The sequence below is a fragment of the Poecilia latipinna genome, unplaced genomic scaffold, assembly GCF_001443285.1.
Source record: "Poecilia latipinna isolate Pla-1442-1.1 unplaced genomic scaffold, P_latipinna-1.0 Scaffold842, whole genome shotgun sequence".
Lineage (NCBI taxonomy): Eukaryota > Metazoa > Chordata > Actinopteri > Cyprinodontiformes > Poeciliidae > Poecilia > Poecilia latipinna.
Window position 1 is genome coordinate 59664 of NW_015113458.1, and position 26441 is coordinate 86104.

Sequence of the window (26441 nt, forward strand, 5' to 3'; positions counted from 1 at the left end):
CTCCAATAGTTTCAGATGGTCAGGGGGTTGACTTGGTTGGTGTACCAAAAGTAACCTCTTCTGGGTTTTATTTCCTTTTTCACTTCTGCACTTTTCTGCTATAAACGGAGGTGCACGTATTTGAGAAAAATGCATTCTGTCTTCCTGCAATCAAATGGGGAGACGGATTGACAGATGGAGAGGAAGGTTCCTTGAGAAGTGAGTCACGTTCCCATTGTATAATGAGGGTATATTAAAGGAAAGAACATCACACCCTCATTCCAACGCTTGCACTGTTAGTGGTTGAGGAGAGCTGTGGAGTCATCCCACCACAACAGAGAGTGCATGCAGAGTATGACATGATGTGAAATGATGGCATGTGTCTTTGTCAAAATGTGTACTGGTAGAAAACTGACTTCTATTGTACGTCAGCTAAATTTGGGAGGAAACGTAACGCTGCCAAGACAACGGACCGTAAAAAGAATGCAAATCCCCACAGTATAACAATAACTTTAAAAATTTAACTGAACTATGCTGGTTTACTCTACATAACTGGATGTCTACTCGTCATAAAATCTAACTCATAGCCCAGACTGAGGCTTTCTGCATCGGTTTTGCTCAGTATAGAGTGATGTGCACTGAGGTGAAAGGTGGTAATTAGTCTCGCAATCCAGCGCTACTATGGAGTTGCTAGCCTGTTGTCTTTGCCTCTTTTGTTCCCGTCTTGTTCCTTTTGCCTTTTTCTGTGAAAAAGAAATTTGCTTCTTGGAAGCGAAAATACATGGAATCGAGGCTTCTGCTACATTCAGGCATCCTACAGCGTTACAAATTAAAGCCTAAGGTTACCACATAGAGAGCAGCGTTATTTTTCATGATTATCTCAACAAACACAACACTGTTTATTATTCAAAGCTACTTTCTAATGATGTATTGATATTTGAATTTGAATGACGTAATAACTTACTTCCAAGTCAAATAAACCAGTGGGATCTAGTGTTGCTGGAAGAGCATTTTACGGAAAATGGATATTGTGTGCATTGTGCTAACTTACTTATTTAAAAAGATAAATAGTATGAAAAGTGCAAGCAAATAGTAGACTCCAGTATTTGCAAGGCCTAAGGATCAAAGTTGCCTGCAAATACCCGCTAGTGACCTGCAATGATTACACGAGATATTCACCATAACTGCAAGGATAAGTGGCTATGGACACTGGCTGGATGGATTTGTGAAATGCATAGAGTGCTTGTAATTGTGTCTCCAATCCATACAACTTTATATTACAGAAAGTACGAGTGGCTGTTTTTTTAAAGCCCTTTTTGTCCAACGAAACTTGCATCTTAAATATTTATGTTTTAGTTGTTCATATTTCCAATAACCCCTACTAAAAAAGTCCATTCTTTTTTTTTTTTTTTTTTTTGCAAAAGGGACATTGTGGGGCAATATAGGTCTATGTTGGTATAAAAGGTGCCAGACCTATTTAGTCCTCCATGCAAGAGCCGCAGATCTGTCAAGCTTTTCCATGTAAATGACTGGAAGCACCTAAAAGGAACCCAGCCATTTTTGATGTTATCGCACCTTCAGTCACAGATGTTTTCATTCCTTTGCCGCTGGAATGTTTTCTCTTGATGATTTAAACAGTAGCATGTCATTTCCTGTAACGTTTCCCCCCACCCTCCCCTGTGTGTGTTGACTTTTCATCTTAGGAGCAGGTTGTGGGAGAGCGTTGGGAGGTGTAGAGCCGAGAACCGTTTTTATAACCAGTGTGACTTTATTTCCCAGATTGCACCGCGCACAGTGATGTTCCCAACAGCTGACAGTCGGTGAAGCCTCTGCCAGAGCTGTCCGTGGAAGCTCGTGAAGCCCTCTCGTCGGAAGCCCACGTAGACTGGACACACAAGCCGAACGTTTGCGGAATCAAGACTGCCTAACATAGTTTTTGGGAAACATTCTTTTTTCTTTTTCTTTTTTTTTTTTTTTAAGTTTTATTTCTTATTTTAATAGTCCAGCATTGGCAGCCGGGGACAATTGCTGTCAGCTAACTTCCACAATAGGTCGCTGCGTCGCTGGACTGCCGCTTTATGTTTTATCCGAGCTCAGCGGTTTGACTCCAGCCCTTCCCTCTCCAGCCGTGCCCCAATGCTGAGGAATGGATAGCGTGTCTGCTAACGGTGGGAAGATGGTCGAGAGTGATGAGCAGCAGCCGGAGAGGCACAGCGGCGGTGGCGCAGCGATGGCCGCGCTCCATCAGTGCGAGCTCATCCAGAATATGATTGATATCTCCATCTCCAGTTTACAGGGGCTACGGACCAAATGCGCCGCGTCCAACGACCTCACGCAGCAAGAAATACGCACTTTAGAGGTAAAGAGATGTGTCGCTGCCATAACAAGCTGTGTGGTTTAAACTGCGGAGTCATGATGCAACGACGCTATGTCCGACTGAGTACGGGCTGCAAGCGACACTATGTCAGCGAGCTGAGCACGTTTTTTCTTCTCGCTCACACCGTGCGACTATAGGTCTTATGGCTTGAGGTGGCGACGACTTGATAATCACTATTAAATTGGGCTAATTGTATCTGGAAGGTTCTCAAACGACTTAGACCCGTTTGGCTGTAGCTCCGGCTATTTGCGTGACCTTCTGTTTTGTTTTTCGTTTTTTTTGTGATAGTTCGCAGCACCGTGCCGTGCAGCTGCATCCATCCAGCTTGGCCTAATGGCACACATTGAATAATCTGATACAGCTTTTATCTGTATGCAGCTCAGAGCTGGATTTTTCTCTCTTTTTTTGTGTGCCTGTGCAACCGGCCTGTCAAAACAAATAACAAGAGAGCAACCCTAGCCTCTCATGACTTGTCCTGTGTGTTTAGAGAAAATGTGGAAAGGGAGGGCTGAAGTTCATTTGCATCGAGATACTGATTCAGTTGCCTTGTCGGGAAGATTTGACTGTGTTTTTGCCCCCAAGGCATTTGGTTTGCAGGACAGCCTATATATGGTGAGTTGAACGCAGCACATTTAATGTCCCAGTCTGTTAGCTTTATCTTTTGTAGGGCAGATGTACAGGCGAGGGGTCAGCAGAGTTCACAACCCAAGCAGGAGCTCCCACTAAATGAAATCTATACAGTTCCACAAAACCAACCTGACACTTTTTTTTTAATTATTTTTAAAGACAATTTATCAATTTTTGAAATTACCTGATAATAACACTTGCTATATGGCTATAGTTAACCAGGTGCTACATTTTCAGGTTTTAGAACAAAAGAAACCCCAGTCCATTAATGTTCCACATAGAAGCAATGTGACAAAAAAGAATGCAATCTGCATCCCAATGATGTGGAAATAGTCTGAACAAACAAACAAAAAAAAATCCCATTTGAGCCATTAGTGTACTTTTGAAAATAACCTGTCCAGGAACTCCACTTTTGTGCTACTTTTATGCTAAAAACACAGAGTTCTACTCTATTTTTTCTGCTAAAGTTAGGTTCCAAACCCCTGATATAGCCTAACTGTAAAACATGTGCTTAACTGATTAGATTTAAGTTGGCTAAATATTGGGAAAATACATAAAGTGGGCTGTAGTTTTGTGTTACTGCTGCTTCATTGGATGCTTCTACCTATCATATCTAAGACTAACCTACTTTATTTCATTGTATACTTGGAGAAAAATGTCGCAAGAGAGTTGATTTTTTTGCCCAAAGACTGCTGGAGATGGGCACTAGCCATGCAGTGACCCTGCAATAATAAACCAGGTATAAGCTATAGACAATGGATGGATGGGACTTATGCTAATGGCTTGATTTGTTTGGCCAAGAATAAGACATTATGCTCCAGTAGTTTTAAGTTTTTAAAATCACACACACTCCTCAGATTTGTGACTTAGGCTTATAACTAGATCCTACCCCGAGCACCAGCTTGAAATTATGTTACCAGACATAGACAAGGTTCAGTGTTGAACTATTTAGCCAGACTTTCCTGTATCTTCAGTTGAACCTCAGATTTTTGGGGTTTACAAAAGACCTGAGTTGGATTTCATAGAGACAGAAAAAAACAAAAACCACAAGTCTGATGCACAAAGTATGAACATAAAGTGTAGATAAATGCTTCACATGAGCCAAATTTAGACATAACAGATGAAAATAGCTTTTCTTTGTTCATGGTTTATTCAAGCTATACACCTTAGCTAAAACAAATGTTTAGTCTTGATTGACTGGAGGCTACTAATTATCCATGCTTGTTTTATTTTTGCATAACTGAAATTGTACATTTGTCCCCAACTGGGACATTTAATTTCAAACACACCTTTTAAAAAAACGTTTTTTAAGATGCTAAACAATTGTGCTTAAAAAAGTCTTTCTGGGTCCTATGGTTATTTACAGGGGTTAATTTTATCATATTTTTTTACTCTTAGTAGAAGAGGCAGACTCACAGAAAAATATGTACTGTGCTAAAACAATGGAAATTTTTTTTCTTTTTTTTTGAGAATATGAAAGTAAACAAGTTTGTTGGTCCTTAAGTGCTTGGCAGACTTTTAAGTGTGAATTTGAAAGGCGCCCTGTGGGAACAAGTTTTAACAGAAAAGCAAGCTAAGTGATTAAATGCAAGGGAAGCCCGGCAACCTCAGCTTGCTTGTGTTTCTAGCTGTTTTCTTAACCTACCCCACATCCACTCCCACTGGTTTTGTGAAGAAGCGGAGCAGAAGAAGCTGAGTGGCTGGTTACATTTTTGCTTCCTGAAGCAAAGTTGTTCGGTTAGCCAATGCAAGCCCGAACTGGTTAATGGAATTATGAAGTCTCGGCCCGTTCAAGTCTACATTCTTCCACTCGTCTTTATCCGTTGTCATTTGTGCCTTGTCAGTGGAACAGGACGTGATCTGGCAGAGTACTTCCTGAGGTATGTTTGTCTCGTAGATACATTTTCCTCACCGGCATTGTTCTGCATGACAATGGACACGCAGTGCCGTTCTCATGTGCTTCTTGAAGACTCTTAAAAACTGTTCTGAGGCTGTGTTTTCTGGGAGGAGGGTGTTTTCGTTCCTCGTATGTGTACGAGGAGTTGTAACAGACTATCGTTGAAATTTACTTGAGCAAGCAGTGGATGTGGTTATTTTGAGTTTGATTTTGTTGGCTTGTGTGGTCTTGCAAAGTACAGAATTGTATCTTTTTCACGAAGGCTTAGTGTAACTCAAGGCCTTAGTTTTAAAATCTTCACACTCCTGAATTTGATATCAGATCATCAAAGTTCTCATTGACTGCACCTGAAATGCCCAGTGTAGACATGCACTTTGTGGCTAATTGTATAATTTATTGGTGTTTTCTTTGATTTCAACTGAACTATTTCCACTTGACTAAAGTATCTTCCGATAGATTACCTCTAGAGTGCAGTTCCTTTAGAGACAAGCTGTTAGATGAAGGTTGCGACTCTTGCAAAGTCTAGAATAAAGACAAAATGCAACTGTAAGCAGACTGCACATTATATTGCATATGATTAGCAGTATGTTTAATCATAGCCTGGATTGCAGTTTATGTACTTTCCATTTGTGGATTTTTATCCTTATCTATCTTCTTGTGGTATCTTCACCCAGACAAGTAAGCGAAAATATGTCAGATTGTACATTCCCAGCATATGTTTTTTTTTTTTTATCTTGCATATTTTTTTTCCTCCAGTTTTTAACCACATCACTCTGTATAAACAGTTCTTAGTGAAATTACAGTGATGATAAAATGTCATCTTATTTGACTCAATCTTTTCTGCACAATAACAAGGAAGGTAACAACTGTTTACATAAGTTAATAACAACATAAAACTATAGAGAGAGCATCAGAAAAAGGGTTTTAAAAACTTGCAAAATTTTGTGAAATGTACACAAACTTCTTGCTGAGAAGCTGTTATCATTGCATCAAAATCTTGTTAATTTGCAAAACATTACCTTTAACTGCCGTCAGTAAAATCCTTTTGCTGTTCTGTTCTTCATAGAATAACACAAGTAGAACAAGATGATATTAGCTGATTAGTTAGCCGGGCTAACTGTGCAAGTAGCCAGCCTAAAGATAGCTGCTTGTCAACTGTAATTTGAAGCTACAGTGTGTAACTTTTACACACAATGCTTGTTTTGTTTTGTTTTTTTTTCTTTACGTATTTTTTTGTCTTAGCACTGTTAGTCACTCTTGATATTTCCTTCTCAATGTGCTAATAGCAGAGGAACAACTTGCCATTCCAGGAAAACTGTTTATCCGCCGTCATTGGTGGCCTGAGCATTCGCGACAGGCTCCGTTGTGACGAGCTAGATGTAACCTAGAAGAAAGAAAGGTTATAGCTAGCCATTTACTCGGCATGTTTGTAAGGTCTTAGCCAGAGGGAAAGCTAAGACCTTCTCTCAGCTCTGATTGGTTGCTTCTGACCGACTGGTGTATTTCTGCAGATGGCTGTAGGAGCACAAGGGGAAGGCAGAAGAGCTTGATTTTTTTATATAGATTATTTGTCATATTATGCTGTTAGGACATGGAACAAATATGTAATTTTTTTTTTTTAAATAAAAGTTATATATTGCAGCTCTAAAACAGCATTGCCTTACAGTGTGACCATATTGATAGGTTGTACTTCTTTGGTTTCCACGTCATAAATATTCCTCAATTTTTGAAGGAAGGAAAAGTGTCATAAGCTGCATTTCCATTATAAATGTGCACAATATTGATATTCCTCTAAAGTTAAAATAACACAATTTTGCACTTGTAGTACTTGCATTAAATAAAAACATACAATTAAAATCACACATGAATAAATTTGTTCAAGCAAAAAGTCATTAATAAACATGCCACACCATCATCCTCCTTCTACTACAGCCATTCGTCCTCTTCATCTTTTATGCCAGTAGTAACATCCAGCTGTAGATCATGTGACTCTTGTGATGCGAAAGAAGTGCTTCCACTGCAGCTTTGCAAAACACACTAATTTCAATATACCTGAAAATCCTCCTCATCTTAGCGCAAAAACTTTTCTTTTTTTTTTTAAATTGACATGTTTCCATTCAGCAAATGTATGTTCATAATAATTGTGCAAATGATATTGTAATTTGCACGTTCATATGGTAAATGGCGATGCACAGTGGGGGAGGCATTGTGTTTCACTATGCTCACCAGGCACTTTCTGTGGCATCTAGTTGAAATGACTTTAAACTTTAGGAACAAAACAAGAGAAAAGATGATATGAGTAAATGGTAAGTACCTAAATCCAACAAAGTCATAATTGGGATCATCATCAAGATATTTAAGAAGTTTGGCAACAATTTCTTTATTTCTGTTGATTGTGGGGGGCTTGGGTTCCTTTGAAAATCAACTGCCTTACTTCCTTTGTCTTTACTGGCACACTGTTTTGCAACTTGCTAACAGACTTTACTTTCACTTCTTGATTTAGCCTTCCCTGAGAATTGTTTTATCACATTCCTTATTTGCCAGAGGCACGACGGTTAACGCTAAGTTTTAGGATGAATTCCTGTGCATGTAGATGTAGTTTTTATGTTTGCTGCAAATCTTGAGAACAAGGATGTTCTCTTCCGCTTCACTCTTGAGACTTCTAGCAACTGCTCTTCTTTTGCATATGTTAAAGAGGTTGCATTTATATATAGACATTGTTTTTATATCTCAGTTAGTCAGACGTGATCGTAGCAGGGCAGATGTAATTACTACCAAGGCTGCTAATTCAGACACAGAATTTGCTCGACGTGTCTAAGGTCAGAAGTTGCCTCACTCTGTGGTGCTTAGGGTTATCGTTCCAATATTGCACTGGAGTGCAATCAAGGGCGGCTTGAACTGGCTTTATTCTCTCATCGGGGCGAGCTTTATTGTTCCTCTTGAACCGTATGTGTTTTTTCTGTCTTTGCCTGTGAGAGGATAATGATACTGGCCCCTCTCAAATGGAGTGCTAACTGGTACTTCACTTTTCACATATTAATCCCACTCAGCTCGGTCTCTGTCTGCCTCTCATGCTGCCTCTGTGTTACTCTTAACTGCAGCTCTTTATACTCCTGACTGCAGTTTCATCACGTCCTTTAGCACTGCCTCAGCAACTTGCATGTTTTCAAACTACATGATCAAATGCACAGAAATAGCTGCGGTATTTTTGCACCTCCCTAAATAAATGTTGTGAGGTATCCTTCAGGAGCTCGTCTTTTTCTTCTTCTTCCTTTTTTCCTGTAATGATCAGCTAACAGCAAAACGCGTCACTCTGTTTTGTCTCCTCATGCTGTTGGGGGGAGAGTTTGCTGTGTGCTCGTCGTGCAAGCTGTTGTGGCTGTGTCTATATTTAGACATCTGTCTTCCTACGCATTTTCAGGGTTGGTTGTTAAATAAGAAAATCAAATGACGCGCAAAGAGGCTCTGCGATAGGAGAGAGCAGGCAGGAAAGGGGAGGGGAGAATCAAAGCCAATCGCCTGGGCCGCCTCCCGTGACATGACAACCGCTGCTTGTGTCGCTGTGTCTGTCAGAGCCGTAGAAGTAGACAGAGGTAGACACCAGGGTGTAGAGGAAATACAGCTCTGGTGACTATCAGCACTAACCCTGACTCTGTTTCCTTTAGGGTGTTTTTCCCCTCTCTTTTACTGTAATGGAGGTGTAGCCAATAAGAATAGGCTGCATCATGTAAAAAGCAGAATCGTTTGGCCATGTGGGCATGCCATGATCTATTCCTGACCTGACTCAGGATGAGTTGCATTGCATCCTGTAATTTTGAGGCCTGATTTGCTCATTGTGGGCAACCAAGGATCTGCTTGATCTAGCTACAAATCAGTTGAAAGCGCATATGTAGTTTTTAGTCCACCGCTTATGTCTTAATAATTTTATCTAAAAAAAAAATCACCATAAACACATGGTGGATGAAGGGAGTGCTAAGCCTAAAGAAATGATAATCTGCAAAGCAGTGTCTAAAAGTGAAGAGGGGGAAAAAAATCCAGCAAAGGCCTGAGATGCGTCATCATGAAGTTGATTTGGAATGACCTCATTTGTATTCTGCAATTGTCCAAGTCTGGACATGAATTTATTATCTACACAGTCAGTTTGATGCATCCTGACCACCCTCTCCCAATCCAGCATCAGCTTGTTCTACTAGCAGCAAGAAGGGAGGAGGAGCAGTCAGCTATTGTCTTTGGCTGTCAGCCATTGATCCCCAACAGACCTTGGCCTTCTGATGACATGACCTCACCATAACTGAATTTGCTGTCCTGTTTTGTTTTTTTTTTCCCTTTTTTTTAACATCCTCTTTTTTGTGTTGGCAAAGTTACCATACTGTACTTCCATGATTTTGTTTTTAAATATTGCCCTTAAGGTTAAAATTTGCTTAATCTAACCAGTTACAACCAAAAGCAAGAAAATATTTGAAGAATGAAGTACGACAAAGGATTGTAATAATCTGATTTTCCCATATGGCTAATTTATTAACGGTCTTAAGATATTTAATGGATATCTTTAATTAATTCTTATATTATGCCTTTTACATGGGGTGATACTGATACATACGTATACCAAAATTTTAAGGTTACTCTCAGGGGTGTACTTGCGTGTGAAATCCCTCAGAAAGTCCCAGAGTGACTGCAGTTTGTGACTGCACTAGTAGTGATGCCCTTCCCCCACTAGTTGCTTCACACTTTTTTCTTAGCTGGCCTTTCCCTCATTTAAACGTCACATCCTCCAAGTAGAACATTTTTCTTGTGTCCTATAGTTAAGCTGGCCTAGGAGTTCTGGATTTCAGTTCGTCATAACGAATATCTGTTTTGCTTTTGCAACATTGAGTATGCAACCAAATTTCGTGGTTCCTCAGGAGAATGTGCAAGTCTTTCCTGTGTGAAAATTCAGAACTGTTTGTGTATCAAAAAAAGAAAAAGTTAGGAAATAATTTTAATAGATAACATTCTTAGGATTGTGTTATCAGCATGTTGTCTTACCACAGTAGGAATAATTGTCACCTTTTCTTGTTGTGGATCGAGCATTCTTGTTTTAAGCTTGCTGTTAATACCGTGACCATGACTCTGTTAGCATACATTGAAGATCTCATGCTTAGTATGCGCGTGCGTGTTTTAGAGTGGGGAGAAAATAAGCTGACCTTCCTATGTAAATATCATTTTTGTGGGGTTGAGCATGGCTGCTCAGTTCTCAGATAGGCCATGCTATCCTTGGCAGGTGCACCAAAGTGCCTGTGTCAACAAGAGGCTTGAGAAAACAACCAAGGCGGTGGGATCAGCTCCCCAAGTCTGCTGTGTCAGGCCGGACCGCTGACTGGACTCCTCCCCCTCCGCCCCCTTCCCTGCTCTCCTCTCTGGTGGCTGTCACTCATCTTCTGCACAGCATTAGGCCGTTTCCATGGTGGTGTTTGGCTCGGCTGACAGGTGGGCTCTGACGCCATCTCTCCTCCCCCACCTCCCACCTCCAGGCCAGACGTCAAGTGCTGTTTTCTCCGCTCTGCACCAAAAATAAAATGCAAAGGGGGGGCTGTGATTATGTGCCGGTTTGCTGGTGTGCCCGACTGCGCTTCCAACAGAGCCACGCTCGTTGCCCATATCAGTGCAGGATCTGGGGACTGGTGCTTGTGTAATCCTCATTCATCTCACTGTTCTTTAGGTCCCTGTCAGGCAGAGTGAGAGACGGCACTCAAGCCTCCTCGCCGCACTCTGTGACCTCCGCCGCTGTTTCCTATGGCCGCATTATTTACCGAGAAGTGTTCTTTTAAGCTGTGTTTCACTTGTATGGGAAAATCCCACTGAAATGTTGCTGACGACTCAGAAGAGGGGTTGCTAGGTAACCTGACGTCACTGTGCTGCACTAGTGTATAGGGAGGTAAAGAAGGAGCTCATTAGCCAAACTGAGTAAACGCCTCCTGTTGTTTGATCACACCAGGCCAGATATGAGAAACACCACAGCAATCTGAAATATGCAATTAGATCACAGGTAATATGTTTGAATGTGAATTATGAAGGTTAAAATTCATCAGAACTTAACATCGCATTAAAGTTTGTGTTTATCTTTTTTCATCTTGACCAATGAGCTTTCATGGCATTGCCCTTGCAAGCTGTTTGAGAGTAAGGCTTTTTTTAGTATTTCCTGTGATTACTTTCAAATGAACTATCTGCAGCTGATAATTGATGAATGAGAGCAGAGCTGAAGATCAGGGTGAGGGTCAACACGTAGAGCAATTACATCCTCTCCATCTTCCTCTTCTCTGTAGCCTTTTCATACTCCAGTTGAGAAGCTTTTATTCGCAGCCTTTTTTTTTTTTCACCACCCAAGGCCACATTTTCCGAGCTGTGCAAGGCTGCGCTGGTTTTCTGTTTGGCTGACAAGTGGATTTGTCACCGGTGTGTTTGAATGTGCGGAGAAAGACGCATATCGCTCACCATTGTTGTCCCCCCTCCTCCCCCCCAGACCCTCAAAAGGTACTTGCCGAGATGCAAGCTAGCCGGTGCTGCTCAGCTCATCTGAAGGTGCTGCCTGCTGTAATGGACTCTTTTCAGATAGACAGCGAGATAAGGATACACTATACAGTCATGGTGAGCTGCACAATGCAGGCTGCTGCAAACCAACACCGCGGCGTTCATTGTAATACTCGCAGAACGGACCGCTGCACTTGACATGAAAGCATTAAAGTACCACAGGTTTTTCTTTTTTTTCTTTTTAAAGGCGAGAATAAGACTCCAACAGGATGATTTATATACGCTTTTGAACACAGCGAGGTTCTTATGTCTATTGTCACCTGAAACTTCAGCACAGATTAAAAGTAGATTTGAGTGAAGAACACAGTGATTAGCAGATATGGACTGCCTTGCAAAATTATTGATACGCCTTTCGTGCCCTTGGTTTTTTGTCTTGTTACAACTACAAATTGGATTGTGTTTTAGCAATAGCGGCAAATTATTGTGAAGTGGGAGAAAAATGATCGATTTCAAAATATTTGTATAATTTCAACCATCCTGTAAAGGCCTCAGTGTTAAATGAATATTTAGGAGAGTGGCAAGAAGAAAGCTGTTGTTCAAAGAAAGTAATTAGAAATTGCTTTCAGAGTTTTCCACACGCCACAGAGGTTTGTATAGTTTACGTTTTTGGTTTATATATGCAGAAAAAAATTGACACACCATTCAGATAACTCATGATGGTGGCAGAATCATGATGTGGGGAGTATGTAACTTTTTTTTTTAAATATAATTTGTAACGTCGTATATGAGTGGGAATGGAAACATATCTTTGAGTGGTTCCTTTATGTGGCTTTATTGAAATTAGAGGAGCATGTGTTGATGGAAAATATCGGTCAGATCTGCGTGTGTCATTTCACACGTCATCAGTGACTCCTCAGTTTTATGCTATCTTTGAAAAAAAAAAAAATTTATCTAAAGGGCAAATGACCCTTCAGAGCAAAGGGGAAAAAGTGAGCGTTCCCTTCTGACCTGCCCCTCCCTTCTCTGTCATATCCTCTCTGTTGCTCCCTGCAGGTAAAGCTGATGAAATACATCTGTAAACAGCTGCAGTGTAAAAGGAAGGTCCCAGACACGGAGAGGCCCGAGGCCCTGGACAGCTACCCGCGCTTACGGGACTGGCTGCGCACCGTCAACCTGCGACCAGAGCTCATCCAGGTACGCCAAGTCGTTCTGTACGACTGCCAGTCTATTCTGGCTGGTGTAAAGCGGTGTGCTCTGTGTGTGTCACACCAATATGTGTCCAGTGTGTGTACTCTTTGCCCCGTTCTCGTGTGCACGAGGAATGCCTGATCAGTGCTCTAGGATGGAAAAGTGGACCGTATTGTCTGCTCTGCACATCAACCCAAAAATGCCAATTTAAATTTAATAGGGCTTTAAAAATATGGCTTCAGACTAATAGAAGGAAAGCCATTGTCAGAGTCCTGTAAAATGTTTGATATTTTCATCTTGACTGCACAATAAGCTAGTGTCCAGCAGGCTGTCGCTCTGAAGTTGATTCCACGGTTGCTGGACTAACAAATGCTTCTTCAAGTGTATAAGGAATGTCCCAAAAGTTAATATTTGTTCAAGCCTCTTGTCTTGATGGAAGCTTTCTGGGACTTGTCCCAGTTTTTTTTTTTTTTTTTTTTTTTTTTTTTTAATCGGGTGGAGTTTTTGATATTTGTGCAGGCATTGAAATCTATCCGATTTATTTGACGTTCGATTTCATCTCGTTTTCTTAACTGAAGACATTAACAACTATCCTCCTGATCAGAGCAGGCATGACATTTTTTTTTTTTTTTACTTAATAACTAGTCTAAACATGAACGTCTAAGATTGCTAAATGAGTCAGAGACCTGTGAAGTGTTTTGTGCAGTTATGGGAAGAAATTATCATTACAGATATAAAATAGGAGTTTGTAATTGTTAAAAAGAAATGTGTAAAGTTCAGATATTCACGAGTACTTTTGCAAGGGACTGCAGTTTTCTCCTGGTATAAAAGGTGCTTGTTGATGTCACATGATGCTGTCACGGCATGATGCTGACCCACTTAAAGCGTTGCACATTATCAGACTGAGATTTGTACAGTGCCTCTCCTTGGCTTGTACGATGAGGGCTGCATTATGTAATGGGTGGTCCAAAAATCCTCTGATGGTTTTTACTTTATTTATGGAATCCAGCATCTCTGCTCCCACGCTTCAGCTTACAGGAAGTGAGTCCATGACAGGCCTGAGTGACTCCTGGTGCCTGCCTTCCTAAATGCTTTCTCTGTGAATTAGTAACATTTATTAACCCAGAGTGGCCTTCTAAATGAAGATTACAAATGCTTCCCCATTTCTGTAGCCGCTTATCAATTTGAGTTGTGTGCACCTGAAGTGTAAAAAGGGCCCATGTTTCCCTACACTTCTTCTGAACAGTAATTACATTTAAAGCGGGAAGATGGATTTATGTAGCTACATTATATAATTTTGTTATGTATTTGAAGGAGAGGCAAGCTCATGGCCACTTTTAATTCTCCCATCTCTCATCCTTGCTGGTGTTTTTTTTTTTTTTTTGCACATCCGCCTGTGTGCTCTTCATTTTGCTTACAGTGTACACACGAGTGTGGGAGGTTGCCCTAGTTTTGTGATCAGTGTTTGCCCTCTCAGAGCAAAGGCTTTAACCTGACTGATAAGTGTTTACGCACTTCCTATGTAAAGAAAAAAAAAAAAAAAACATCCTAAATATGCTGGACAAGGTCCTAAGTGTTGTTTGTATTGCTATTTTTGCCCCCATAAAAGAAGCGGTACATATACAGTGTTGCATTGAAGTTGTCGTTCTACAGTTTCTTTGAGTAATTCTTTGCTATAATGATAAAATACAATAAAATAGGTTGTCATGCTTTAATAATTTAAAGGTGATGTTTTGCTGTTGCAAACACTTGTTAGAACCACCAAAATGCGAGTAATTTTCCCTTGAACAAGTCTGATTGATAACTGGTGATTACAGTTTTTTTTTTCTTCTTTTCACTAATTGCATCAAACTTGAACCTTTTATCTGTCTGTATACACGCCATCAAAGAGCATGTGCTTTGATGCACTTTGTTTTTGAGTTTAATGAAACCAGATGGTTAGGTACGTGTTCTTTAATGCATACAAGCACATAATCCTGTAACCCTTCACTTTCTGTTAGATTCAAATCTTCACTTGCTATTTTTTTTCTAGAGATCATATTTTAATCTCTGTATATCTGAGTAAATCTTGATATTTAAATCAACATGATCAGTATCATGATCAATCAATATGATCCATTTTATTGACTCAACCTGAGCCTAATTCTGACTCTAAGAGGAAACCTTAACTCATTTGCACTTGCAGGGCCACTACAAAGTTGCTGAATCTCCCAAATCTAGCAAATGGACACTAACAGTTTAACACTGCAACACTACCTGTGTGTCTGTAAAGCATTGCACATTATCCTGTGTGCAAGTCCAGTTCTGGCTATAATTTTGAAAATTCGCCACATACTGGACTCATGACTTTGACTTTATCTGTTCTTATTTCCAGGCATTTGGTGATATATGATACTTTGTCTACTTTTATCTTATCTATGTGTGCCGACTGTTCATTTATTTCATAAAGTAATCTATGTAACGCATGTTTATGAAAACTTTTATGATAAAGACAAAATAGGTCCAATTCATATCCACTTATGTAGAATGTCTGAATTATTTCTAATACTACTTAATCTAAAAATTAAGAATGGACAGAATTGTGTGCAAATCGGACGGGGTTTTATAAAATATAGGAACTGTAAGAATCTGTTTAAATTACAAACTTAGTTTTGTAATATTGTTTCTTTTTTCAGGCCAAGGAGTAGTCTCTCTTTTTTTCCCTCTCGTCCTGTAAATCCCTCTTCTCAGTTATGCATCTAATAATTTGCTGTCATCCTCACTCTGTACCATCACTGACTCCCAGCCATCTGTTTGTTTTCATCCCTTTTCTGCAGGGGGTAGAGACAAAGTTGTCCTTGGACACATTACTGCAGATGACCGGAGCTCAGGTGAGAGATGCGATGAGAAGACTGGGGTCCAGTTCAGAAGAATGTGCTAGACTTGGTGCTGCCCTCTCCTGTCTAAAGAGTGCCACTGAATCAGGTATGTTTTATCACTAATGTTGCCCCCTGATTGAACAATCTGTATATAAGCTTTGGGCTTTCTTCTAATTGTTTTTTTTGTTTGTTTTACAGGAGGCGAAATGAAAGAGGATGGTGTTTCCTGGCTGTCTGAGTCCACCAGGAGGGACAGTGGCTCTCTACTAACGGCAGACCAGCTGCCTTTCCTGGGAACTCCCCTGCGCCCCCACAGTCCATCGCCTCTAGCCCGCCCCTCCACCATCCAGTCCACGCCATCCACCCCCTCTGCTACCTTCCATCATCCCCGTTCTGGTTCTGTTTCAGCAGCAGCCACACCGGATGGGCTGGGATCATACGGCCATGGCGACAGTCCCCTCACAGATCTGTTCCCCATGCCTCGGCCACGCACAACCCGCCTCCACGGGCACACCTCCACCCCGCCTGTAACCCCACCCTCAAATAGGCGACAGAAACTGAAGCCCCCTTGCACTCCTCCACCTCCGTCCCGCAAGGTTCTGCATCTGCTCCCCAACATCACTCTGACACGCAGCAAGAGCCACGAGTCCCAGCTGGGCAATCGCATCGAGGATCCCCCCAACAACAAGTAGGTGCCGTTCTCAACTCACCGTCCACGTTAAAATCTGTTAGGTGATGGTGAAATTTCACCGTCGATGACATGTAATTGTTAGCATTCACAGGATGCTAACGTGAGATGGCTGTCATGCTGTGGGAAACAATAGTAAAGGAGGAAACCAAACTATGATCCTATCAATGAATTTAAACCTTGAAGTTTGCTTGCATTGAATTAATCACCAAACTATTTTAACATTTTAAATTGTAAATAAATTTGTCTGTTTGGGTATGAGGACATGAACTGAAGATCTAATATGATTAAAAGATTACATTTTTTATTGGACGTCCACCAATCAATTTGGAGTCAACCAATTGTCGATCATCTCTAATTGGTGATTGATAAGTCCAATACCTGCATAGCCTATTTTTTTTCCTGTACATCAACTTCATCTGAACTTTGGCCTTCCCCCACTTTCTGTCCTCAAATAAATTAACCAACAATATACACTTGAATGTATATATTTTTTTGAGTTTGGGTACTATGTTTTGATATGTAAATATAAATAATTTTATGATTCCCTCATTTTTTTGTGGGGCGGGGGGGGGTGAGGATGTAACCACTACTTAAATGCAATAAACAAGCAATTAACAAGTTTGGTTAGCATAAGAGGCTAACCAAACTAGTTCTGAAGCAGGTTAGACTTCAGCAATCATTTTTTCTTTTTTCTTTAATGTGTTTAAACTTCTGGAAAAAAAAAAGACTGAAGTAATCAAAATCGGAATGAGCAGTTTAAACTTTAAACAAAAGCAGAAATCGGTATTGGCCAGAAAGTGTTTTGAAAAACATGTTTATTTTTTCACTGTTTAAAAGTGAGATAAATGGATGCATCTGCATGTATTTTTTTTTTAAACAAATCTCCCATTTATATTTGAGAATCTCCATTTTAGTTCATATTAAATTCAAATAAATTCTCTATATATTTTATAGAATCTTTAGAATTTTTTCAGGATTCTTTATGGATAAATGATAATGATTCTCTCTCAACACAAATACTGCTGTTTATTTTTAAGCAATGAACTGAAGTTTAAGTATTAATAAGTAATATTTAGAAGTAGTTCTAGTTTTAGGAATGATGCATGTCATTTTGCCATTTCTGATGAGTTTGTTGTTAATTCTTATGTCAGCTCATTGGTTAGAGTAGAATTTGGTACAATGTCACCAGTGTGACATATTTGCTTATTGTCTCTCTCTCAAATAATGAATTAGTCTGTTTTAAGACTCGGGCAGAGCTTTGCTTTGATCCCCTCGCCTTCCCTGTGCAGCATCCTTTCACATCCTGCCTGTTGCTCCTTTTTCTCTTACTGTTTGAAGGGAGCTAATCCCAAACAAATTCCCAGAGATTATGAGTCATGTCAAAACAGGAAGCATTTCCTAAATCCTAAATGCTCAGGGGTGGCAGCGCACTCAATCGCTGTTTCCCCCCCCCAGCCCCCCACTCCCCACTTGCTCTGTGTTGTGATTGAGTGTAGATACACAAACAAGCCACAAGATTATCTACAATATCCTGTTGCTTTATGGAATGTTTTATCAAGGGGGGGAAAAATGTTCAAGAGAACTACTGCATTGAGCAGAGATGTGTGTTCAGATACAAAATGTTAGTTTGTTCTTTCCCAGCTGTCTTTCCTCTCGTGTGATTACATGTGCGGCCAGATCACAGGTCTGGAACAGCTTGGTGCTCTTCTTGTGACCTCCATGTGGGTGTTAAGGATGCCACTATTGTCATTGTGCCAGTTCTATTAAGGTGCTCCAGCGTGGCTCCTTGCACAGCTTACATAACCTGCCTCGTGCTGTAAAGAACTCAAGCGACGCTGTAGACCTTCAAAGGTGTCACACTACTTGATACCAGTAAAACTGCATCTGCTGATATTATTCTTTTTTTTTTTATCTTTTTACCTTTCAGGTGTGGTAAAAAGAACAAATTATTGCTGAACATGCAAGTGAATGGGAATGGATGTGAGGACTCGCCTTCTCGGTATCCAGTCAAGCCCGCACGGACCCCTGGAGGGACGCCAGCTCCCAACACCGCACCTTACACCCTCCCAGGGACACCCACGCTAATTGAGGAGCACAGCATAATTAAGAGTGGGTCATGTGCTTTTTTTAAATTAAAAAAAATGTCTACAAAAATCTATGTTAAATGTATTTTCGTGTATTTAAGATAAAGACAAAGCAGAACCACCACAGCATATCTCAAGCATGTTGTTGATCTTCCTGTCTTCCATCTGCTTGCCTGCCTAGATAACTTAGCGTTGCACCGCAGCTCCCCAAAAGCAGTCAGGAGGGACATCGGTCTAGCCGTCACGCACAGGTACACCTTTTTGTTGTCCTTTCTCACAAACTTCTGTCACTGAAGAAAGTCAGCTGTGTTTCCTACTTGCAAATAGCAATTCAATGCACTGATAGTGCAGGAATGACATGACCTGACTTTGTCATTTGTAGGTTTTCGACCAAGTCCTGGTTATCCCAGACATGTCAAGTGTGTCAGAAGAACATGATGTTTGGTGTTAAATGCAAACACTGTCGGTAAGTCGACAAATAAAATTTGACTTCAAATTTTATTTAAAAATTTTATTTTTATTTGAAATAAAAATTTATTTTATTTTGAAATTTTAAAATTTCACAATAAATTTTTGTAAAAATTGTATTTTTATTTGAAATAATGTTAAAAAGATGGAAGGCAAATAAATACAGTTCAACTATCTTCAAATTACATAAAGTATTAATTTTTTTTAAATGGTGCAAAGACAATACATAGAGGGTAACGTTTCTTGGTTAAAAGCTGATTAAATGAATAAAGGCACAAGAACAAATATCATTTTGCAGAGAAGATTTCTGTACACACTAGTCAGTTTGTCTGAATAATTGAGATTATTCTAAATGATATGTCATCGCTGGTCTCTGAGTTAATGAGGCCTAATTCATACTTTCTAGTCTGTCTACTGTCTGCTAAACCTGGAAGCGTAACGTAAAGGCCAAACAGTGCAGACAAAGAAAAATTATTTATCAGATCATGTTCGTAAGAGAAAAAAATACTAGTATAGAAATTGGGGAAAATAAAAAAAAAAAAGTATTACAGCTAAAGTCCAGATACATGCTTTAAAACCAATTTCAGATTGTCAAATACATAAAGTTAACCTTGGCGTATAGCACTGAAGCATAACTGAATAATATGGTTCACCATCTTATTTCTTGGTACATAAATATTCTCTATACTTATCCTATCATTACTTTTCTATTTCTTATTTACTCACCATCCAGTGATGTTTCATTAATTTCAAGAAACATTTTTTAAGTTGGATGTATGCATACAAATATGCAGTTGGAGGAGTACGAAACTTGCACTCACGTGTACTGGAGGAGAAAACAGTGAGTCATCAGTCTCTCATTCAGGCTACTCCATTGTTACTAATTCCAACCAAGCACATTTACATACATGTAACAAAACACACTGGAATCATCTATAGTCTGGCATAAGAGGCTAACCAAACTTGTTCTGAAGCAGGTTAGACTTCCAGTGCAAGTTCATTTCTTTAAAGAAATGCATTAAAGAAACGCGGCAGCTTCATGACCCCAAATAAAACCTTGTGTTGAACTTGAAGTTACCTTAGTAAGCTATTAATCCTGCTTCGTAGTAGAGGGCTGTGATGGCTTGACTTAATCTTGATCTGGACTTGAGGAGCTCTATTGGTGCTAAATGCTAATTGCTACCAAGCTACCCATGTGTTGCCTACTGTCCTTGCAGGTTAAAGTGCCACAACAAATGCACAAAGGAGGCTCCGTCCTGCAGAATCTCCTTTCTACCAAGTACGTTTTTTTCATGCTTAAAATTTTCCTCCCTACAAATATCTGATATAGGCCCCGTGTGAAAATAATTGTGTTCTGCAGTTGCCAAAATTAGGAGGACCGAGTCTGTTCCTTCTGATATAAACAACCCTGTGGACCGACCACAAGAAGCTCCTCAGTTTGGTACATTACCAAAGGCCATTACAAAAAAGGTAAAGAAATGCTTTAATATACAAAATACCTAACACCTTTTCACATTTTTCTTATTACCACTAACCTCAGTTTGATTTGCTTTATGAGAGAGACCAACAAGGACTACCATATAAATGTGAAATGGAAGTAAAATGATTTTGAACTTTTAATACGATACCCCCAAATACAGTCCAACTGTCTCTACAAGTAACCTAATTAATAAATACTATTAAGTCCACCTTTGTGTTATTTTGCCTCAGCATAATTGCAGCTGTTCTGTTAAGCCCTGAGGGGTTTCCTCAGATGTTACCAAGATGCATCTTGTTTTTCCTGCATGCAAAACTTTTATGTGTGACTTCACTTCAACCCCGAATGCATCTAACTATAAGTTAACCCTCTCAGGAAACCTGATAGAAGCTGCAAAACAGTTGAGAATGTGGTTGAGGACAACAACCGTAAGCATACAAAGCTTCAATAAAATGGTTTGCATGAAAGTATATTTATGTGTTTGAATGGTCCAGTTAAAGTCCAATTTATTCTAAAAGCTGCTGCAGAAAGGTGGCTGTGTAAGGTATTCTTGGGGGCATTATGAAAACACAAAACTAAACATTTATTTGTAAAGAAAATTTTAAGCTTATGTTTTCCTGTCCTATGCGCAGCCTTTTTTTTTTAATCCGCCACGTAAAAATCTTGGAAAATACATTAAAAATTGCGTTTACATAATCAGTGTGAATACTTATTCAAGGCTATGCAGTTTTTTTTTATTCCTCTGTTAATAATGCAAGTGCCACTCAAGTGCTAGACTAAGAGGTGTAATTCTCAGTCGTTCCTGTTAAATAAATGCTACATTTTTTTTTGTATAAGTGAGAAAACTTTTTTTTCCCCACTCAGTTCCACCATCTGCTCATTTGTCCTGCTGTAAAGTGGAGCAATGACAGCTCTTTAGCCATTTTTACTGTAATAATGCCTCCAGGAAATGAAATCTGGCTCTTATGAGCTCCTTTAGTAATCTACAGTGGAAAGCAGTGATGCACTGATTGAGTAAACTTTATTTTTCTTGGAACCTGCGTCTCATCAGGATCATCCCCCTGTCATGAACCAGATGGACTCGAGCAGCAACCCATCCTCCACCACTTCATCCACTCCTTCCTCCCCTGCTCCCTTCCAGCAGAGCAATCCTCCGAGTGCCACGCCACCACCTAACCCTTCGCCCAAAGGACACAGAGACAGCCGATTTAACTTTCCAGGTAAACCTGACCGCAAAGCTCCTGACGAACACGTACAAATCCAGAAGCTTAAAGTGATTATTTCTGCTTTTTCAATCCATTTAAGCTCATTTTTTTTCCTTCTTGAATAGTAATAATAATAATGTTAATGGCCTCATGCACCCTTTTCTGACTCCTGCAGAGACTTTAACACTGATCTGTGCTTTCATGATGGTCTCCTAACCAAAAGCTTCACTAACCCAGAATCTCTCCTGCTATGCTGTCTTTCCCCTCTCCGTATTTTTCCACAAAAGCTGCGTATTATTTTCAGCATAGGCAGCAGTTTATCTTCCCCGGTGAGTTGACTGTCCCATAGTGACACACCGAGTACTTGTTACGCCATCGCACCACTCCATAACCATTAGATTCTCGCAGCTCTCTCTTCCTCCTGCATGATTTCTGTGGAGTTGTTAGCTGTAAGTGTAGCCGCCTCCTCTCTCTGGCTCTTAGCTGCATTTTGACACCATCTGCTGGAGACGTTGAAGAATCGCATGATCTGTTTGGTGGGATAGCTATTGAATCATTTAAAGGGTGTTATGCTGTTCTCTGTAGATGTTTGCAGTCCTACAAATGTGTGCTCTGATGTCCTCCAAGACACAGCGTAAGTTGTACTTTACTAGATTTAATTTAAACGTTTAAATATGTATTCTTCAGTTGCACCTCTGATGATAATGTATACATTTTTTTTGCAGCAGTGAGGTAGAACAGTCAGCAGATGATACTCACAATGAGCTGGTTGAGGATGAAGATGAAGAGGTAATGCTACAACATGCTTTTAGATTTAATTTTTTTATCTATATATATATATCTTTTTTGTGCACAAACCAATCTCTTGCTGCCTGATTTCAGGAAGGGGATGAGAACATTGAGGATGAAGATGAAGATCCCGAAGCGGAGGAGGAGAATGACGAGGACGACAGAGATGACCACGGAGGGGAATACGAGGAGGACAGGGAGGGAATGATGGGGAACATCGGCTCAGACGGTGAGTGCGACGAGCTGGATGATCTGCCATGCTCTCGTGGAAACCAGTGGAAGGGCCCCATATCCCGCAAGCCCAGCCAGACGAGCGTGTACCTGCAGGAGTGGGACATTCCCTTTGAGCAGCTGGATCTCGGCGAGCTCATCGGAAAGGTGAGGATTCACCAAAACGGTGTTATCGACGCGAGTGTGAGAAGGTAAATGTCCTGAGTTTTTTTGCGTTTCTGTCGATCAGGGTCGCTGGGGTCGAGTACACAAGGGTCGGTGGCACGGCGAGGTCGCCATCAGACTTCTTGAGATTGATGGAAACAATCAGGATCATCTGAAGCTCTTTAAGAAGGAGGTGATGAACTACAGACAGACCAGACACGAGAATGTAGTCCTCTTCATGGGGGCTTGCATGGCTCCACCCCACTTAGCCATCATCACCAGGTAAGAGCAGATAAACCAAACGCACCTCAAGTTGGGTCGCTGCTTCATTTGTGTAATCTTTTCCTTCTTTTCCTCCTGTAGTTTCTGTAAAGGAAGGACACTGTACTCAGTTGTCCGGGACACCAAAAATAATTTGGATATCAATAAAACGAGGCAAATCGCTCAGGAGATTGTAAAGGTATTTTGTTTTGTGTCATGTTCAGTGTCACTTCCTGCCAAAACCCTTTTGTTTGTCCTTAGTGATCTCTTAAGTCAATTATTTCTCCTGATACAAAATAATCTAACAAAATAAATACTAATTATAACTTTTATATATTTTTTAAACAAAACTTGATAACAAAGAAATAAAACCAAAATTTCTCTTCTTTTAAAACCCATTTTTTTTTTTTTTTTTTTTTTTTTTTTACTTAGCAGACAACCCACAGTTATTAACTCAACAGCTGCTTATAGCTCAATACAATGACACCATTTTTAAATGATCTGCACCCTAAAACAAGAGTGTTGTTCGTTAGTTTCCAGTCAGTTACCGTCTAAAGGCAGATGTGTTTCCAATAACTGAATATGTCTGTCTGGTGAGTAAGGGGACAATTTTTGAAACCATCTTTCAGACTGCAGACTGGCAGTGTGCAGCAACTGAATATGAAAGGGAGGGAGGTGCTGCATTACTGCATGTTACTTAGTGAACATGCAGTACCTGAGTAGTTAGCATGACTAGACAGGCACAATATAAATTCAATCCATTTGCCATGCAAAACAATACAAATGTTTTTCCAATTATGTTCTCTGTTTTATTGTTGCTGCTCAAACACTTTATCATAGGGTTAATCCTGTGTTTTAATTGGACTGGAGATGACTTTAAGGTTTTCACATAATCTTATCTCTCACTATCCGACATAGGGAATGGGCTACCTTCACGCCAAAGGCATCGTTCACAAAGACCTGAAGTCCAAGAATGTTTTCCACGACACCAACAAAGTGGTGATCACGGATTTTGGCTTGTTTGGGATTTCTGGAGTCGTTCAGGAGGGGAGGTGAGGACCGCCACCTTAAAACCTCAAGCTCAGCTGACGTTCTGTTTACACTGCTCTGCTGCTGCTGTTGCCAAGGGAGCCGCAGTGATCTGGAAAACTTGCTGAGGCCTGCAGTGGCAGTCCTGCACCCGTCTCTTGTGCTTGTCAGATAGTCATTGCTGTAAGAAATGGCATGCCTGTGAAGATTTTCTTTTCCTTCTCAGGCGTGAGAATAAACTCAGACTTCCGCACGGTTGGATTTGTTACCTCGCGCCGGAGATTGTGCGTAAAATGTGTCCAGGCAACAATGAGGATCGCCTTCCCTTTTCAACAGCAGCGGACGTGTATGCCTTTGGGTAAGTTGTGTTGAAGCTCTGGAGTCCTGCAGCCTGGTTCTGGGAGTTATGATTAATGTTAGTTACATCACTGCTTTCCTCTTTTTAAGAACAATTTGGTATGAGCTTCAAGCTAGAGACTGGCCAATCACTAACCAGCCTGTTGAAGCCACCATCTGGCAGGTGGGGAGTGGCGAGGGCATAAAGAAGGTTTTGGGGGAGATCAGCCTGGGCAAGGAGGTCACAGTGAGTTGGCAAATTGTGTTTAGACAGTTTAACTTAATGCAGTCAAGAAACCTGTTAAAGCAGTGTATTTTGGTTTTGTTAGGAGATCCTCTCTGCCTGCTGGGCATTTGACCCGAGAGATAGGCCGACCTTCACTCAGCTGGCCGACATGCTGGAGAAGCTGCCCAAACTCAACCGCAGGCTGTCGCACCCAGGACACTTCTGGAAGTCTGCAGAGTAGGTATCCCACAGCAGGAGCAGAGGTGAAGACACTGGGCATGAAAACACGTGCAGAGATTCTACGTTTTGTTTTTTTGTTTTTTTGTTTGTTTGTTTGTTTTTATGGTTTTCCCTGTGGTACAGTGACCTGAGCAGTCATGATTTCTGTCGCCACACTGTATAAACGACACATAACTGGAGCAGAGCTCTGGTCAGACTTGTAGCTGGGGCATAAAACAAAAAACCAAAAAAATAAACATTTGTTAGTATGTTTGTTTTTTAAACTAGTCCATCGGATTCTCTTTGCTTTTGTTTTTTTTTTTAGATAAGCTGTGAACTTTGTGTTTCATAGATGTGTATATACGTAATTCCTTTAGCTTAATTTATTCTTCAAGCAAAGATGTTTCTAATAGTAGTTTGAGGTGCTTCTATTTTACAATTGCTGAGGTGAAACAGCCACTGTCTATAACGGTTAGGGTATTTCCAAATGCATAGACGTGCTGTCAGGAACAGACTCTGACCACCAACAGTGATATAAGATGGAGGACATAATACAGCCCCGTCTTCATTGAAGCTGAGACACAATTAAATGTGAATAATTAGCAACTATTGTGTATTTTAAACAGTAAATTTAAATAATTTATTGTTGTTTAAAACAAGACAACAAATGCTGTAGAAAATATCTAGATCAGGAATCGGGTATTGGTGGCTTCACTAAGAATTTTCCCAGCATCAATGAAAACAAAAAGATTAACATTTTTATATAACTTTTAAAGCATTTACATTTTACACAATTGCTGAAACGTTTAGTAAATTATGTTTATTTAAAATGCAAAAAAAAAACAAAAAACAAATCAAGAATTACAGGCACACCAGCAGGATTGCATCATCTTTCAATCACTTTTGATTATATTAAGTTGAGCAGTAAAACTTGTCATTAGCATTCAGAGAATTCGGTTCACTCTGATTGTATCTGCAACGTGTATACAACTCAGCTTTATGGTAATGTTTTTTTTTTTGTTTTTTTTGTTTTTTTTTGCTTTTCATCTTTAATTTGCTTTTTCACACTTTTTGCTTTTGCTTCAAGCACCCCAGAGCTTCACTGTACACCTATCTAGGTTTAAAAGACAGGTTTCACACTTTAGGTTAGAATTTTTATAAGCTGAAAAAATACCTTAAAACGGAGAAGTACAAAGTCCTGCTGTCTTAATGAACTTCTCTACCTGTTTAATGTGCTGGATCTTCTCTGACTAATCAAAATGTTCCTGTTCAGCCTGATTCTTTTACTAACCATCTAACATTTCCTTTGCCCTTTTTTCTCTCTCCTGTTTTTTTTTTTTTTGTGTGTGTCTTTTTTCTTTTGTCTAATCCAGGTTGTAGCAGCCACTCTGAAACATAAGCAATGCAAAACAAAGCCTGGTTCTGCCTTGCATGCTCCTGGATCTCTAACTGTTACAGGGTTGATCAAAGCATTGCCTCTGCCTGAAACGGGCACCATTTCCACTAATCCCCAGTCCAATCTTCCGTGTCTAACCGTTGGCGTATTTCTTGTTTGGAAGAGCGGATCGAGGGACTGAAATACGAAAGATAGGGAGCCCTTTTTTTTTTTTTTTTGCTTTTCCCTTTTGACACATCTTTAAAATCTCTTTGCCTTTTTCTTTTCTTTTTTTTTTCTTTTTTTTTGCTTGATTCTAAAACATCTGCTGGGCTTGTGAGTCTGGGCGTCTGTGAGACTGACTGACTGTGCCTGCTGATGGCTGCTCACCTTCTCTGTGCTGCTATGATGTGGCTGTTCTCGCTGGGATCCTGACAAAATGGCACTTTTTTTTTTTCCCTCCTCCCTGAAAA

At 40.2% G+C, this 26441-nt stretch overlaps 1 protein-coding gene and 1 long non-coding RNA gene across 6 annotated transcripts; one reads left to right on the top strand and one right to left on the bottom strand.

The window, feature by feature from the left end:
* Nucleotides 1-1692: 1692 nt before the first annotated feature.
* Nucleotides 1693-26441, top strand: LOC106956758 (kinase suppressor of Ras 1-like). 5 transcript variants are annotated; one of them, XM_015047781.1, is made up of 21 exons: nucleotides 1693-2338; nucleotides 12441-12581; nucleotides 15392-15539; nucleotides 15632-16121; nucleotides 18052-18233; nucleotides 18390-18459; nucleotides 18591-18674; nucleotides 19894-19955; nucleotides 20037-20146; nucleotides 21205-21373; nucleotides 21646-21687; nucleotides 21944-21992; nucleotides 22084-22147; nucleotides 22241-22525; nucleotides 22608-22804; nucleotides 22886-22982; nucleotides 23702-23835; nucleotides 24039-24170; nucleotides 24260-24395; nucleotides 24478-24611; nucleotides 25967-26441. In XM_015047781.1, exons 1-21 carry the CDS (start codon nucleotides 2126-2128, stop codon nucleotides 25971-25973), a joined length of 2946 nt encoding a protein of 981 aa, XP_014903267.1. In that variant the 5' UTR covers nucleotides 1693-2125; the 3' UTR covers nucleotides 25974-26441. The 5 variants fall into 5 exon arrangements, with proteins under 5 accessions (XP_014903267.1, XP_014903268.1, XP_014903269.1 ...); XM_015047782.1 differs by having other exon boundaries at nucleotides 22087-22147; XM_015047785.1 differs by lacking the exon at nucleotides 1693-2338 and adding an exon at nucleotides 4764-4863.
* On the bottom strand, nucleotides 1956-25973 carry LOC106956759 (uncharacterized). Its single transcript, XR_001426822.1, has 4 exons — nucleotides 25438-25973; nucleotides 13383-13391; nucleotides 7114-7116; nucleotides 1956-1967 (listed from the first exon to the last, which is right to left on the bottom strand). It is a non-coding gene; the product is annotated as an uncharacterized LOC106956759 (long non-coding RNA).

What these genes read in the sequence shown, in the direction of transcription:
- LOC106956758 (XM_015047781.1), top strand. Translation starts at nt 2,126, where the DNA reads ATGGATAGCGTGTCTGCTAACGGTGGGAAGATGGTCGAGAGTGATGAG. An exon ending in GGAGCACAGCATAATTAAGA is followed by an intron (nt 18,234 to 18,389) that starts GTGGGTCATGTG and finishes TTGCCTGCCTAG; the next exon opens with ATAACTTAGCGTTGCACCGC. An exon ending in GGAGTCGTTCAGGAGGGGAG is followed by an intron (nt 23,836 to 24,038) that starts GTGAGGACCGCC and finishes TTTCCTTCTCAG; the next exon opens with GCGTGAGAATAAACTCAGAC.